The 15,048-nt window shown below is 46.8% G+C and overlaps 1 protein-coding gene across 1 annotated transcript in view; it reads right to left on the minus strand.

The window, feature by feature from the left end:
- The window catches only part of LOC109879580 (XK-related protein 6), a 125,070-nt gene that overhangs the window by 2,818 nt on the left and 107,204 nt on the right, over positions 1-15,048 (minus strand). Inside the window, 1 exon segment of the mRNA XM_031800925.1 lies at positions 287-483. Coding sequence (XP_031656785.1) covers positions 287-483 — 197 coding nt within the window.

Consider the following 15,048-nt stretch of genomic DNA (forward strand, 5'->3'; position numbering starts at 1 on the left):
CCGCTGTGATATAGTATACTTCAACATTCAGAAAACTCAACGTTTGTTATTTGTTGTAATATTCCCATATTATTTTTCACACACGAAACAGTTTGAATCAAAATGGCACTTAATATCACATTTCCAATGCATGTTTTGTGTCGAAATCGGAGAATGGAATATTTAGGAGTATCTTTTATACCTACAATCAGAAAGAATGAATGTTGAAAGTTTGCTCACAAATATCAATAATAATAATGATATTTAACCCAACACAGAGCCCTGTGGAACCCTTTATTCTTCTTACATTGCAGGGTCTCGGCCCGGTTCCTCTGGATCATGATACAGAGCTGCAGGACCAGCTGAGGAGCTGACTCCAGGAAGGTCTCCAGCAGACGCAGCATGTTGACGTCGGCGTACTCATACATCATGGCCCAGTAGAACCGCCTCTGGTTCTCCTTCCGACGATGACTCTGGATGCCCAGATACATGGTACGGATGTACCTGACAGAGGAGACGTGGAGAGAAAGAGAGAGAAAGATATTTAACCCAACACAGAGCCCTGTGGAACCCTTTATTCTTCTTACATTGCAGGGTCTCGGCCCGGTTTCTCTGGATCATGGGACGTGGAGAGAAAGAGAGAGAAAGGTAGTAAGGAAGGATAGAAGAGGGGAGATGAAGTCTAGTTCAGAGGTTTTCAAACTGGGGTCTGCGGTCCCTAGGGGTCCACCAAGGTATGCAGGGGTTCCACATTTTTTAAATTAACATTTTGGGAGGAAATATTTTGTGGAATTTTTTTATGTGAAAAAAATATATTTTTTGAATATCGCTAGCTGACACAGAATACCATCGTGGATACCGTTATTGTGTCCAGTATGAAGGAACTTATAGCTAGTTTCACGAGCCAATGGTAACTAGCATCAGCACAATGACTGTAAGTCAACAGGAACAGTTAGCACGCTATCTATTTCTGTTCATTCCAACTCTGGGGAAGTAAAGGGCTTCATTGCCAAAATCTCAAACTATCTCTTGAATATGGTGGAAATTACAGTCAGTGGAGCTACTAAGTCGTAATTTCGGGATGGAAAAACATTTTCAGTGTCAATTTACACAACAAAAAAACTACTTAAACAACATTTCAAATGCATCCACAGTCTGAACTGTAAATCGATGCATCCACAGTCTGAACTGTAAATCGATGCATCCACAGTCTGAACTGTACAGGAAGGTGTGAGAACAGGTTTAAAAAAAAAAAATCAAGTTTTTCTAGTCGACATCAGTTTTCTCAATCCTGGTCCCCAGTTTCTTTTTGTCCTCTAGCACTCACTCACTTGACTCAACTAATCAACTCCTCATTTAGTCTTTGATTTGAATCAGTTGTGTGAGAAAAACTTAATTCACGGTGACTGACGTTCAGCAACTACATGTAGTACTGTAGCGCTGTGACTAATACTCCTGCATTAAAACGTCACTACGTCATCAGTCTTCCCGAGCTACTTGTATGCGCCAAATACAAGTCTAACCTTTTACCGTGAAATGCTTACTTACGAGACCTTTTCCAACAATGCAGAGTTTAAAACAAAGTAAGAAAATGAACAAAAAGCTCAAATGTAAAAATAGTACCACAATAAAATAACAATAATGAGGCTGTATACATGCTATATACAAGGAGTAGCGGTAATGAGTCAGTGTACTGGGGGGCGAGGTAGTTGGGGTTGGTGATGGAGGTGATTCACATGTAGGTTTGGTTCGGTGATTGATTAGAGTACTATGTACATGTAGGTTTGGTTCGGTGATTGATTAGAGTACTATGTACATGTAGGTTTGGTTCGGTGATTGATTAGAGTACTATGTACATGTAGGTTTGGTTCGGTGATTGATTAGAGTACTACCATTTAATTAAATGTTCAGCAGTCTTATGACCTTGGAGAAGAAGCTGTTCAGGGGCTTTTTGGTCCCAGACTAGGCGCTCCGGTACCACTTGTCGTGCGGTAGCAGAGAGAACAGACTGTGACTTGAGTGGCTTTAGTCTTTGCCAATTTTAAGGGCCTTCCTCTGACACCGCCTGGTATAGAGGTCCTGGATGGTAGGAAGCTTGGCCCCAGTAATGTACTGGGCCGTACGCACTACCCTCTGTAGCTCCTTGCGGTCGGGTGCCCGAGCAGTTGCCATACCAAGCGGTGATGCAGCCAATCAATATGCTCTCAATGGTGCAGTTGTATAATTTTTTGAGGACCTGAGGGCCAGTACCAAATCTATTTAGCCTCCTGAGGGGGAAGAGATGTTGTTGAGCCTTCTTCACGACTGTGTTGGTGTGTTTGGACCATGATAGGTCCATAGTGATATGGACACAATGGAACTTGAAGCTCTCAACGGGTCTCCACAACAGCCCCATCGATGAGAATGGGGGCTTGCTCAGCCCTCCGTTTCCTGTAGTCCACAATCAGCTCCTTTTGTCTTGTCAATAAATTGAACTTGAATTTCTTGATTTGAAACTGTGTCTGATGTGTTGAAGATTAATGACAGTGATCAAACAAACGTCTCACTTTCCCCTTTGCTGCATGTGAGTGCACACACACACACACACACACACACACACACACACACACACACACACACACACACACACACACACACACACACACACACACACACACACACACACACACACACACACACACACACACACACACACACACACACACAGGCCAAGACAATACATAGAGTGTACAAAACATTAGGAACACCTGCTCTTTCCATGACACAGACTAACCAGGTGAATCCAGGTGAAAGATATGATCCCTTATTGATGTCACTTGTTAAATCCACTTCAATCAGTGCAGATGAAGGGGAGGAGACAGGTTAAAGAAGGATTTTGAAGCCTTGTGACAATTGAGACATGGATTGTGTACGTGTACCATTCAAAGAGTGAATGGGCGAGACAAAATATTTAAGTGCCTTTGAATGGGGTATGGTAGTAGGTGTCAGCTACACCGGTTTGTGTCAAGAACTGCAACGCTGCTGGGTTTTTTCACGCTCAACAGTGTAACATTGTAACAGGGTAACAGGGTAGAAGGGTAGCAGGTTAACAGGGTAACAGCATAACAGGGTAACAGGGTAACAGGGTAACAGCATAACAGGGTAACAGGGTAACAGGGTAACAGCATAACAGGGTAACAGGGTAACAGGGTAACAGCATAACAGGGTAACAGTGTAACAGGGTAACAGGGTAGAAGGGTAGCAGGTTAACAGGGTAACAGCATAACAGAGTAACAGGGTAACAGGGTAACAGCATAACAGGGCAACAGGGTAGAAGGGTAGCAGGTTAACAGGGTAACAGCATAACAGAGTAACAGGGTAACATGGTAGCAGGGTAACAGGGTAACAGGGTAACTGAGTAACAGGGTAACAGGGTAACAGTGTAACAGGGTAACATGGTAGCAGACTAACAGGGTAGCAGGGTAACAGGGTAACAGAGTAACAGGGTAACAGGGTAACAGAGTAACAGGGTAACAGGGTAACAGAGTAACAGGGTAACAGGGTAACAGTGTAACAGGGTAACAGCGTAACAATACAATAATGTAATCTGTTACTCATTCATTCACCAGTCTCAAGCCTTAGTTTGACATTCACTGTAGGCCCAGTCTCAAGCCTTCGGGTTTAGTTCGACATTCACTGTAGGCCCGGTCTCAAGCCTTCGGGTTTAGTTCGACATTCACTGTAGGCCCGGTCTCAAGCCTTTCGGGTTTAGTTCGACATTCACTGTATGCCCGGTCTCAAGCCTTCGGGTTTAGTTCGACATTCACTGTAGGCCCAGTCTCAAGCCTTCGGGTTTAGTTCGACATTCACTGTAGGCCCGGTCTCAAGCCTTCGGGTTTAGTTCGACATTCACTGTAGGCCCGGTCTCAAGCCTTTCGGGTTTAGTTCGACATTCACTGTATGCCCGGTCTCAAGCCTTCGGGTTTAGTTCGACATTCACTGTATGCCCGGTCTCAAGCCTTCGGGTTTAGTTCGACATTCACTGTAGGCCCGGTCTCAAGCCTTTCGGGTTTAGTTCGACATTCACTGTAGGCCCGGTCTCAAGCCTTTCGGGTTTAGTTCGACATTCACTGTATGCCCGGTCTCAAGCCTTCGGGTTTAGTTCGACATTCACTGTAGGCCCGGTCTCAAGCCTTTCGGGTTTAGTTCGACATTCACTGTAGGCCCGGTCTCAAGCCTTCGGGTTTAGTTCGACATTCACTGTAGGCCCGGTCTCAAGCCTTCGGGTTTAGTTCGACATTCACTGTAGACCCGGTCTCAAATGGAGTGATTTCAGTAACAACAGAAATTGTATTTGAATTTCCGTCATTTAGAATTTGTATTAGGATATTGAATATTTATTGAATATTTTAAATTTGTAATGCCCAAACGGAATAATTTTATTTCATGATCGGAAACTGAACTGAATGAATATCGCATTCAGTTAAAACATAACATTTCAATTTAATTGAATATTCAAATTCAATATTTATATATTCAGTTTCAATATAGTAGATATTACATTAATTGTCTGTGTATCAAGTTTATAAACATTCCAAGTTTATCAAAGTTTCATATATTCAACTCTCAGATGCGTTCAGATTCAGTTTTCGAATTTAATTCTCGAAATTCAGATTCAAAACCAGATACAACATCCTGGTACTTTGCCAGCCAGGAAAGAGAGAGAGAGAGAGGGAGAACAGATAGAATCGAACTCTCTCTGTGGTAAACAGTAGCTTTTGGATGATATAAGAAGCCAATGTGGCGTGAATTCATTTTCTTCCTATGAATTTGGCTCTAGCGTTTTATATACAATTAACCTTCTCATGACCTTTTGAGAATATAATGTCTTTGGAAGATTTGGACCTATTCTATTGTCCATTACTTACAGTTGAAATACTACTCTGACTGGGTATGCAAAAATATAATGTTTTATAGTGTGCACAATGTCAAAAATTGAGTACGCTTTAAATGCCAGGATGTCATACTCATGGTTAGTAGTGGAGCTCCATTTGGTAGTGTCTTTAGTCTCCCCTCCACCTAGTAGTGGAGAGAGCTGCATGTCTGGCCAACTAGCTGGCTGGCTGGCCTAGCAACAATCTCTGTCTGCCTAACTGAGCTGGCACAGTGTCTAAATGCATCTAGCCTTGATGTGAAGCCATTCAAGCGAGGACAATAGTGTGGCAGGGACAGAAATAGCTTTTTCTCTAACTCCCCCTCCCCTCCCTCCTCTGTGTCTCTCTCTCTCTCCCCCTCCGTCTCTCTCTCTCTCTCTCTCTCAAAACAAACAGTGAAGTGAGGACGTAGTTGTACTTCTAAATACAGAGTGCTATCACAGAGTGTCTTAGTCATTGAGAATCACGCTGGTTTGCTTTCCAGACATCACCACAGTTGTAATGGGAGGGGAGGGGAGGGGAGAGGAGAGGAGAGATGTTGTTGTTTGTGTCTAAATTAAGAGTCGGTTATGCACAGTTCAGTGTTAGGCATAAGGGGTCATGTTAGGTTCTGATGCTCATGGCTGTTGTTTTGTCTGCCTGGCGTGAGAGCAGTAGAATACTACTTACTATTTACCTCTAAATCTTTTCTAAATAACCCAAAATTGGACCATTGGGGGTATTCCAGAATGCATCATTATTATTAAGGTAGCCAGCTAACTTTGACGTCAGCTCATCATTACCAGTCAAACCAACCTGGACCCAGGGGTAGACGTCACACAATAAATGTAAATCCGAGACGCTCCAATTAGATATGTTACATTTCCTATGGTATGTATTCATTTGTGGATGTCCATCAATAATTTTGTATGATACGTTACGCTTTACAATTGCAATTTGTACAATATGTTAGGAATTTGACAAACGTATGATTACGAATTACAGTTTTCAAAAGTTGTAGCTAACGTATGCTAGGTGGCTAGGTTGCTAATGCTATCGTTAGCTAGGTGGCTAGGTAGATAATGCTATCGTTAGCTAGGTGGCTAGGTAGCTAATGCTAACGTTAGCTAGGTGCCTAGGTAGCTAATGCTAACGTTAGCTAGGTGGCTAAGATTAGCTAGGCTAGGGATTATGTTAGGTCTTAAGGGTTAAAGCTAAAGTTAAAGTTACGGTTAAACCTCTTAAATGTAACTACATATCCTCTCAAATGTATTTAGTTATTTATCACGAGAGGACCATAAACAATAACTAGCAATACTGCATACTCCAAGAATGATTCAAATCTCACCTTTTTTTTAATATAAATGAGGTGTAGTCACTTTTGAGGACACAAGCTCAAGTGTACAGTACAAATATGCTAAAAATATATTTACAATGGTGTTTGTTCTTCACTGGTCTCTCTCTCTTTCTCAGTGCATGCTGGGAGTCTTTCGTTTTTGAGAAGCTCCATCCTTACTTCAAATCAAATCAAATCAAACCAAATGTATTTATAAAGCCCTTCGTACATCAGCTGATATCTCAAAGTGCTGTACAGAAACCCAGCCTAAAACCCCAAACAGCAAGCAATGCAGGTGTAGAAGCACGGTGGCTAGGAAAACCTCCCTAGAAAGGCCAAAACCTAGGAAGAAACCTAGAGAGGAACCAGGCTATGTGGGGTGGCCAGTCCTCTTCTGGCTGTGCCAGGTGGAGGGGAGGGGCTGAGGGGGGAGAGGAAAGGAGGTGGGAGGGGAGGGGCTGAGGGGGGAGGGGAAAGGAGGTGGGAGGGGAGGGGCTGAGGGGGGAGGGGAAAGGAGGTGGGAGGGGAGGGGCTGAGGGGGGGAGAGGAAAGGAGGTGGGAGGGGAGGGGCTTGTGTGGTCTAAGGCACTAATGAACCTTTGCCTGGTGCTGGGGGGGAGGTCCCGACTAGAGAGAAAGTGCGATGGAGATGAAGAGGAGGATGGTGAGTCTGAAGAAGAGGACGATGAGGAGGCTTTCTTATTCAGACTCCTCCTCAATGGGTCCAGAGCTGACAGCCAGTCAGGCAGAGGGGTCAAAGTTCACGTTGAGGGAACCGTCAAAGTTCCTGAATGAGACTTAACAGAAAAAAAGGTTGATCTTGAAGCTCTTTTTTTTTTTGCGATCAGGAAAAGTTTGTAAGATCAGTGCAACACGCAATGAAAAAATGAGGGGCACGGTGTCCTCTCACCCAGGAAACGTTTAAGGTTGAGGAAGTGGGTCACAACCATGCGCAAGCCTCTACCGTTAGATGCTGTTTAGATTAATAGTTGTCTTCTGGCATTGGTGCATTTTTGAGCTTTCCTATTGGTCTCTTTCTTTCCTATTGGTCTCTTTCTTTCCTATTGGTCTCTTTCTTTCCTATTGGTCTCTTTCTTTGCTATTGAAAAAAAGAAAAAAAGTACAGGTGTTGTTTCTGTAGGAGACGTACATTGATGTGGTGAATGATTGGGGGCTCTGGTGGAAAGGGGCAAGTGTGTTGAGCCATAGAACAAATGTTAGTGCAGGAGAGACAGTCCTTTTTGAACCGGGGCTGTCTGTGTGTTGAGCCATGGGACAGATCTTAGTGCAGGAGAGACAGTCCTTTTTGAACCGGGGCTGTCTGTGTGTTGATCCATGGGACAGATCTTAGTGCAGGAGAGACAGTCCTTTTTGAACCGGGGCTGTCTGTAAAACCTCCTCAAAGGAGGTGTGTCAAGGTAGGCTGCTTGTAGTTAAAGCAGATATTTATAAATGTGTATGCGCCTTACACAGGGAGAGAAAGAGCGGTTTCTATTTGGGAGTCTTAGACAGGAACTCTCACAGGTAGCGCCTGAGGAGACGCTGGTGGTCGGCGGGGACTGGAACTGTACGACGGATTTTTCTAAAGATAGAAATGGGGAGGAGCTTCATTCAGTCTCAGTGGGGGGTGTTAAAGGACATAATTAATCAGTTTCATCTAGTGAGTGTTTGGAGAACGAGACATCACAAGACAGTATACATGGGTAAAGGTCTTTGGTTCTAGGGGGGAGTGCAACCCGACCCCATCGGATTTACATGTCCAGGAATTAGAGCAATAGGCTGTTGGGCGCTACCATTCTCCTGGTGGGGTTTTCAGATCACCACATAACCATGGCTCGGCTGTCTATTTCACCAGGGCCTCGGCAGGCATCCTATTGGGCGTTTAATGTAAAGCTCTTACAAGATGCCACTTTTTGCTCAAGTTTCCAGACTTTTTGGGGGAAAGGTGGGGAGAGGAGAATGAGTCTCTGACTCAATGGTGGGATGTGGGAAAAGTCCAAATTCTGCTTTTCTGTCAACAGTATACAGCTCTCTCATCCTCAGAGGCTAGGGGAGTATTGGAGGAATTAGAGAGTAGTATTAGTGAGATGGAGGTAGAGATGGTGGGGCAAGGAAATGTAGGCCTCCAGGCCAATTTAGCCAAACCACAAAGGGACCTGGGTAGTTTCTTCCAGGTTAAAACAAAGGGAGCACTTGTAAGAGATCGGTTCTCCATGCTCAAGGAGATGGATGAAGAGGAGGAGACGGGTTAAATAAGGATTGTCATGCTCAAGGAGATGGATGCTCCCAGCTCCTTCTTTTAGGTTTGGAAAGACAGAGCGGTGAAGCCGAGGATATGCATTGTCTACGGCTGTCTGATGGGCGGGTGACCTCTGTGGTGGAGAGATGCAGGAGTGAACTGTGGAGTTTCATACTGAGTTGTATAGGACAGAAGTGTGTGATCCTATGTGTGCTCAGGTCTTGTTCGCAGGACTCTCTAAGCTCTCTCTGGCACAGAGGGATGAAATGGACATTCCCCTGTTGTCCCATGAACTGGCAGAGGCCGTAACCCAGATGTCCCCCAGCCGTGCACCAGAGGTCGATGGACTCCCAGTGGAGTTTTATAAAGAATTCTGGGGAATAATCGGACTGGAATTCATTTGCGTGGTGCGCGAGTGCGTCGGTATAGGACAGTCGTGTGGCTTTGCTCTGTGTGGACTACAAGATATTTGCCAAGGTCCTCGCTAACAGTACACAAGGGCCAGACATATTGTGTACCGGGACGCTCAATCACGTACAACTGGTTCTTAATCAGGGACGTGTTGGACTTGTCGAGAGTATCAGTGTCGGCATATGCAGGTTACGTTTCTGTGATGGTCAGGGATGGGCAGGATATGCAGGCACTAGACACTAGTCTGAAGGTGTACGAGGGAGCTTCATCAGCTAAGGGGCAAGAGCAAAGCTCTGTTATGTGGGGAAAGAAGGGATAGTCCCCCCCTTCTGCTTCCAGAAAGGTTTGCAGTGGGGTTCTGAAGGACTTAACATTTTGGCCGTGTACCTGGGACAGGTGGGTCAGGAAGAACTGGGAGGGGCTGTCACAGGCAGTGGTATCAAGACTGCCCCGCCGGTATGCCGGTATGCTCGAAGACTTGCAACGCTGTTGGATTTATTTTCTGGTCGAGCGGCGGTGTTGTCCATGTCTGTCCATGAAGGACGACAGGGCCTGGTGGAACTGGAGAGCAGGGTGGCTGCTTTCCGCCTAAAGACTGCTGTACCATACTGATGTCTGCTGGAGGGATCCAGCATGCACACTGCTGAGGAGAGCTGGTGGATTAGGGTTGGACCGGCAGCTGTTCCTCATGAAGCTGGAGAGGCTGAGGAGAGCTGGTGGATTAGGGTTGGACCGGCAGCGGTTCCTCATGAAGCTGGAGAGGCTGAGGAGAGCTGGTGGATTAGGGTTGGACCGGCAGCTGTTCCTCATGAAGCTGGAGAGGCTGAGGAGAGCTGGTGGATTAGGGTTGGACCGGCAGCTGTTCCTCATGAAGCTGGAGAGGCTGAGGAGAGCTGGTGGATTAGGGTTGGACCGGCAGCTGTTCCTCATGAAGCTGGAGAGGCTGAGGAGAGCTGGTGGATTAGGGTTGGACCGGCAGCGGTTCCTCATGAAGCTGGAGAGGCTGAGGAGAGCTGGTGGATTAGGGTTGGACCGGCAGCTGTTCCTCATGAAGCTGGAGAGGCTGAGGAGAGCTGGTGAATTAGGGTTGGACCGGCAGCTGTTCCTCATGAAGCTGGAGAGGCTGAGGAGAGCTGGTGGATTAGGGTTGGACCGGCAGCTGTTCCTCATGAAGCTGGAAAGGCTGAGGAGAGCTGGTGGATTAGGGTTGGACCGGCAGCTGTTCCTCATGAAGCTGGAGAGGCTGAGGAGAGCTGGTGGATTAGGGTTGGACCGGCAGCTGTTCCTCATGAAGCTGGAGAGGCTGAGGAGAGCTGGTGGATTAGGGTTGGACCGGCAGCTGTTCCTCATGAAGCTGGAGAGGCTGAGGAGAGCTGGTGGATTAGGGTTGGACCGGCAGCGGTTCCTCATGAAGCTGGAGAGGCTGAGGAGAGCTGGTGGATTAGGGTTGGACCGGCAGCTGTTCCTCATGAAGCTGGAGAGGCTGAGGAGAGCTGGTGAATTAGGGTTGGACCGGCAGCTGTTCCTCATGAAGCTGGAGAGGCTGAGGAGAGCTGGTGGATTAGGGTTGGACCGGCAGCTGTTCCTCATGAAGCTGGAAAGGCTGAGGAGAGCTGGTGGATTAGGGTTGGACCGGCAGCTGTTCCTCATGAAGCTGGAGAGGCTGAGGAGAGCTGGTGGATTAGGGTTGGACCGGCAGCTGTTCCTCATGAAGCTGGAGAGGCTGAGGAGAGCTGGTGGATTAGGGTTGGACCGGCAGCTGTTCCTCATGAAGCTGGAGAGGCTGAGGAGAGCTGGTGGATTAGGATTGGACCGGCAGCTGTTCCTCATGAGGTGGAGAGGCTGAGGAGAGCTGGTGGATTAGGGTTGGACCGGCAGCTGTTCTTCCTGATGCTGGAGAGGCTGAGTACAGCAGGTCTCTCTGATTTCTACTTTGCAGTGCTGAGGGCCTGGCAGCTGCTGAGGCCCACACGAGAAGGGGGTGGAGCCTGGGCTGTGGGAGGAACCTATCCTCCACAATCCAGCCATCCTTTTGAGATCGGTTCAATCGGCCTCCATGCAGAAGCGACTGTGGGCACAACCAACAGGAATAACGTCTCTTAGGCTGCTGGAGAGAATCCTTGGGAAGGTCCAGGAGACACTGTCTGAGCTGGTAAGGAGGGTGTTTGAGCGGCTTAAGGGGGATGGGCCACCAATTTTTCCGCCACTGCAGGTGATAGAGACTGGCAAGGGGGTATGGAGGACTTGTTGGACTTTAACACTCCGAGCCTGGGGGAGTTTGAGGTGGTGGGAGGTAAAGTCCTCTACAACCTCTGCATTAAGGTGAGGAACACTAGGAGCCTAACAGGAGTGAAGGCACGTCAGTGGCAGGGGGTATGTGGGGCGGAGAGTACGGTGGATTTTAGAAGGAGGGTGCCCTACAAACCCCCAGTACCAAATGGGTCAGGAGACCTCCAGTGGAGGGGGTATGTGGGGCGGAGAGTACGGTGGATTTTAGAAGGAGGGTGCTCTACAAACCCCCAGTACCAAATGGGTCAGGAGACCTCCACTGGAGGGTTCTACATGGAGCCCTGGCCACTAACAGCTGGTTGGCACGGGTCGACCCGGGAGTCGGACTGGGTTGTCCTTTCTGTGTCGTTAGTGAAACTGTGATTCATGTGTTTTCTGTCAATGCCATTAATGTCTCTGTTGGAATGTCTGTTTGAGAGGTTGGGTGTGGTTTTTACTGTTGGGGTGTTTATAATGGGGTATTCAAGTAAGCAAAAGGCCAAATGTGTTTTGTTGAATTATCTGTTTGCTCAGGCAAAGTTGGTTATTTGGCTAACAAGGAAGGAGGAACAGGGTCAAAGGTGAGGGGATAACAGACCCTTAACTATTCTTTAATAGGATGGTCTCTGCGCACCTTAGGGTCGAATTTGAGTTGTATAAAATGTTAAACAGTGTGGAGATGTTTCAGGAGATGTTGTGTTTCGGGGGGGGGGGGGGGGGTGTTGTCTGTAGAGCTGGGGAAGATGGGTTGGATATACGGTTGTAGAAGTGGAGAGGTTTTGGTTTGTTTTGTGTCGTGGGGTTTTAATGGAATGAAGATGTATCATTAAATAAAGACAGAAAGTCAAAAGTCTCTCTCTTCATCCCCCTCTTCCTCACTCCCTTCATACTCCTCGTCTTTCATCTTTGAATTATTAGTGAGGATATCATAGCGTTGTCTAACGCCTCATTTAACAACGTATGCATGACCTAACAGCTCGCCATCGCTCCGCGCAACCACTCCGTCACACCAGGACAGGGTCCTCTCTCTCTCTCTCTCTCTCTCTCCTCTCTCTCTCTCTCTCTCTCTCTCTCTCTCTCAAGAATGGGGGGATTTGATTAACCAATGTCTAGTCCTCGGTGATGGAGCTCAGATACACCCCCTTCCCCTGAAACACACACACGCTGGTCGTTGTGACAGTTTTGCATCTCTGACCAGACAGACATGTGGATTATTTTCTGCCACCAGGGCCACAATAATAATAAACACAGTTTTTGTGTTTAGTGAGACCTCCAGATCAGAGGCAGTAGAGATGTTCTCTGTTTAGTGAGTCCTCCAGATCAGAGGCAGTAGAGATGTTCTCTGTTTAGTGAGTCCTCCAGATCAGAGGCAGTAGAGATGTCCCCTGTTTAGTGAGTCCTCCAGATCAGAGGCAGTAGGAATGTTCCCTGTTTAGTGAGTCCTCTAGATCAGAGGCAGTAGGGTTGTTCCCTGTTCCCTGATGTTCCCTGTTTAGTGAGTCCTCCAGATTAGAGGCAGTAGAGATGTCCCCTGTTTAGTGAGTCCTCCAGATCGGGGGCAGTAGGGATGACCAGGGATGTTCTCTGATCCACCTCTACGCAGACGACACCATTCTATATACTTTCGGCCCGTCTTTGGACACTGTGCTATCTAACCTCCAAACAAGCTTCAATGCCATACAACACTCCTTCCGTGGCCTCCAACTGCTCTTAAACGCTAGTAAGACCAAATGCATGCTTTTCAACCGGTCGCTGCCTGCACCTGCATGCCCGACTAGCATCACCACCCTGGATGGTTCCGACCTAGAATATGTGGACGTCTATAAGTACCTAGGTGTCTGGCTAGACTGCAAACTCTCCTTCCAGACTCATATCAAACATCTCCAATCGAAAATCAAATCAAGAGTCGGCTTTCTATTCCGCAACAAAGCCTCCTTCACTCAAGCCGCCAAGCTTACCCTAGTAAAACTGACTATCCTACCGATCCTCGACTTCGGCGATGTCATCTACAAAATGGCTTCCAACACTCTACTCAGCAAACTGGATGCAGTCTATCACAGTGCCATCCGTTTTGTCACTAAAGCACCTTATACTACCCACCACTGCGACTTGTATGCTCTAGTCGGCTGGCCCTCGCTACATATTCGTCGCCAGACCCACTGGCTCCAGGTCATCTACAAGTCTATGCTAGGTAAAGCTCCGCCTTATCTCAGCTCACTGGTCACGATGGCAACACCCATCCGTAGCACGCGCTCCAGCAGGTGTATCTCACTGATCATCCCTAAAGCCAACACCTCATTTGGCCGCCTTTCGTTCCAGTACTCTGCTGCCTGTGACTGGAACGAATTGCAAAAATCGCTGAAGTTGGAGACTTTTATCTCCCTCACCAACTTCAAACATCAGCTATCTGAGCAGCTAACCGATCGCTGCAGCTGTACATAGTCTATTGGTAAATAGCCCACCCTTTTCACCTACCTCATCCCCGTACTGTTTCTATTTATTTACTTTTCTGCTCTTCTGCACACCAATATCTCTACCTGTACATGACCATCTGATCTTTTATCACTCCAGTGTTAATCTGCAAAATTGTAATTATTTGCCTACCTCCTCATGCCTTTTGCACACATTGTATATAGACCCCCCCTTCGTTTTCTACTGTGTTATTGACTTGTTAATTGTTTACTCCATGTGTAACTCTTTGTTGTATGCTCACACTGCTATGCTTTATCTTGGCCAGGTCGCAGTTGCAAATGAGAACTTGTTCTCAACTAGCCTACCTGGTTAAATAAAGGTGAAAATAAAAAAAAATCAAAGTGAGTCCTCCAGATCAGAGGCAGTAGGGATGACCAGGGATGTTCTCTGCCTCCTCCTCTACCTTCTCCTCTCCCTCCCCCTCTCCCTTCTCCTCTCCCTTCTCCTCTCCCTTCTCCTCTCCCTCCCCTCAATTCAATTTAAGGGATTTATTGGCATGGGAAACATATGTTAACATTGCCAAAGCAAGTGAAATAGATAATAAACAAAATAAACTGGTTGCCCTTTTCTTGTGGCAACAGGTCACACATATTGCTGCTGTGATGGCACACTGTGGTATTTCACTCAATAGATATGGGAGTTTATCAAAATTGGATTTGTTTTGAAATATGTCTCTCTAATATGGTCATACATTGGGCAGGAGGTTAGGAAGTTCAGCTCAGTTTCCACCCCATTTTGTGTGCAGTGAGCACATAGCCGGTCTTCTCTTGAGAGCCATGCCTGCCTTCGGTGGCCTTTCTCAATAGCAAGGCTATGCTCACTGAGTCTGTACATAGTCAAAGCTTTCCTTAAGTTTGGGTCAGTCACAGTGGTCAGGTATTCTGCCGCTGTGTACTGTTTAGGGCCAAATAGAATTCTAGTTTGCTCTGTTATTTTGTTAATTCTTTCCAATGTGTTAAGTAATTATCTTTTTGTTTTCTCATGATTTGGTTGGGTCTAATTGTGCTGCTGTCCTGGGGCTCTGTGGGATCTGTTTGTGTTTGTGAACAGAGCCCCAGGACCAGCTTGCTTAGGGGACTCTTCTCCAGGTTCATCTCTCTGTAGATGATGGCTTTGTTATGGAAGGTTTGGGAATCGCTTCCTTTTCGGTGGTTGTGGAATTTAACGTCTCTTTTCTGGATTTTGATCATTAGTGGGTATCGGCCTAATTCTGCTCTGCATGCATTATTTGGTGTTTTACATTGTACACGGAGGATATTTTTTGCAGAATTGCAGATTCAGAATTTGGTGTTTACCTCTCTTTCTACCGCCCCACCTCTCTCTCCTCTACCCCCAACTATCTCTCTACCCCCCTACCTCTCTCTCTCTACCCCCACCTCTCTCTCTCCTACCGCCCAACTATCCTCTCTACCCCCCTACCTCTGCTCTCTAACCCCCACCTCTCTCTCTCT

This window comes from Oncorhynchus kisutch, linkage group LG21 (assembly GCF_002021735.2).
Source record: "Oncorhynchus kisutch isolate 150728-3 linkage group LG21, Okis_V2, whole genome shotgun sequence".
Taxonomy (NCBI): domain Eukaryota; kingdom Metazoa; phylum Chordata; class Actinopteri; order Salmoniformes; family Salmonidae; genus Oncorhynchus; species Oncorhynchus kisutch.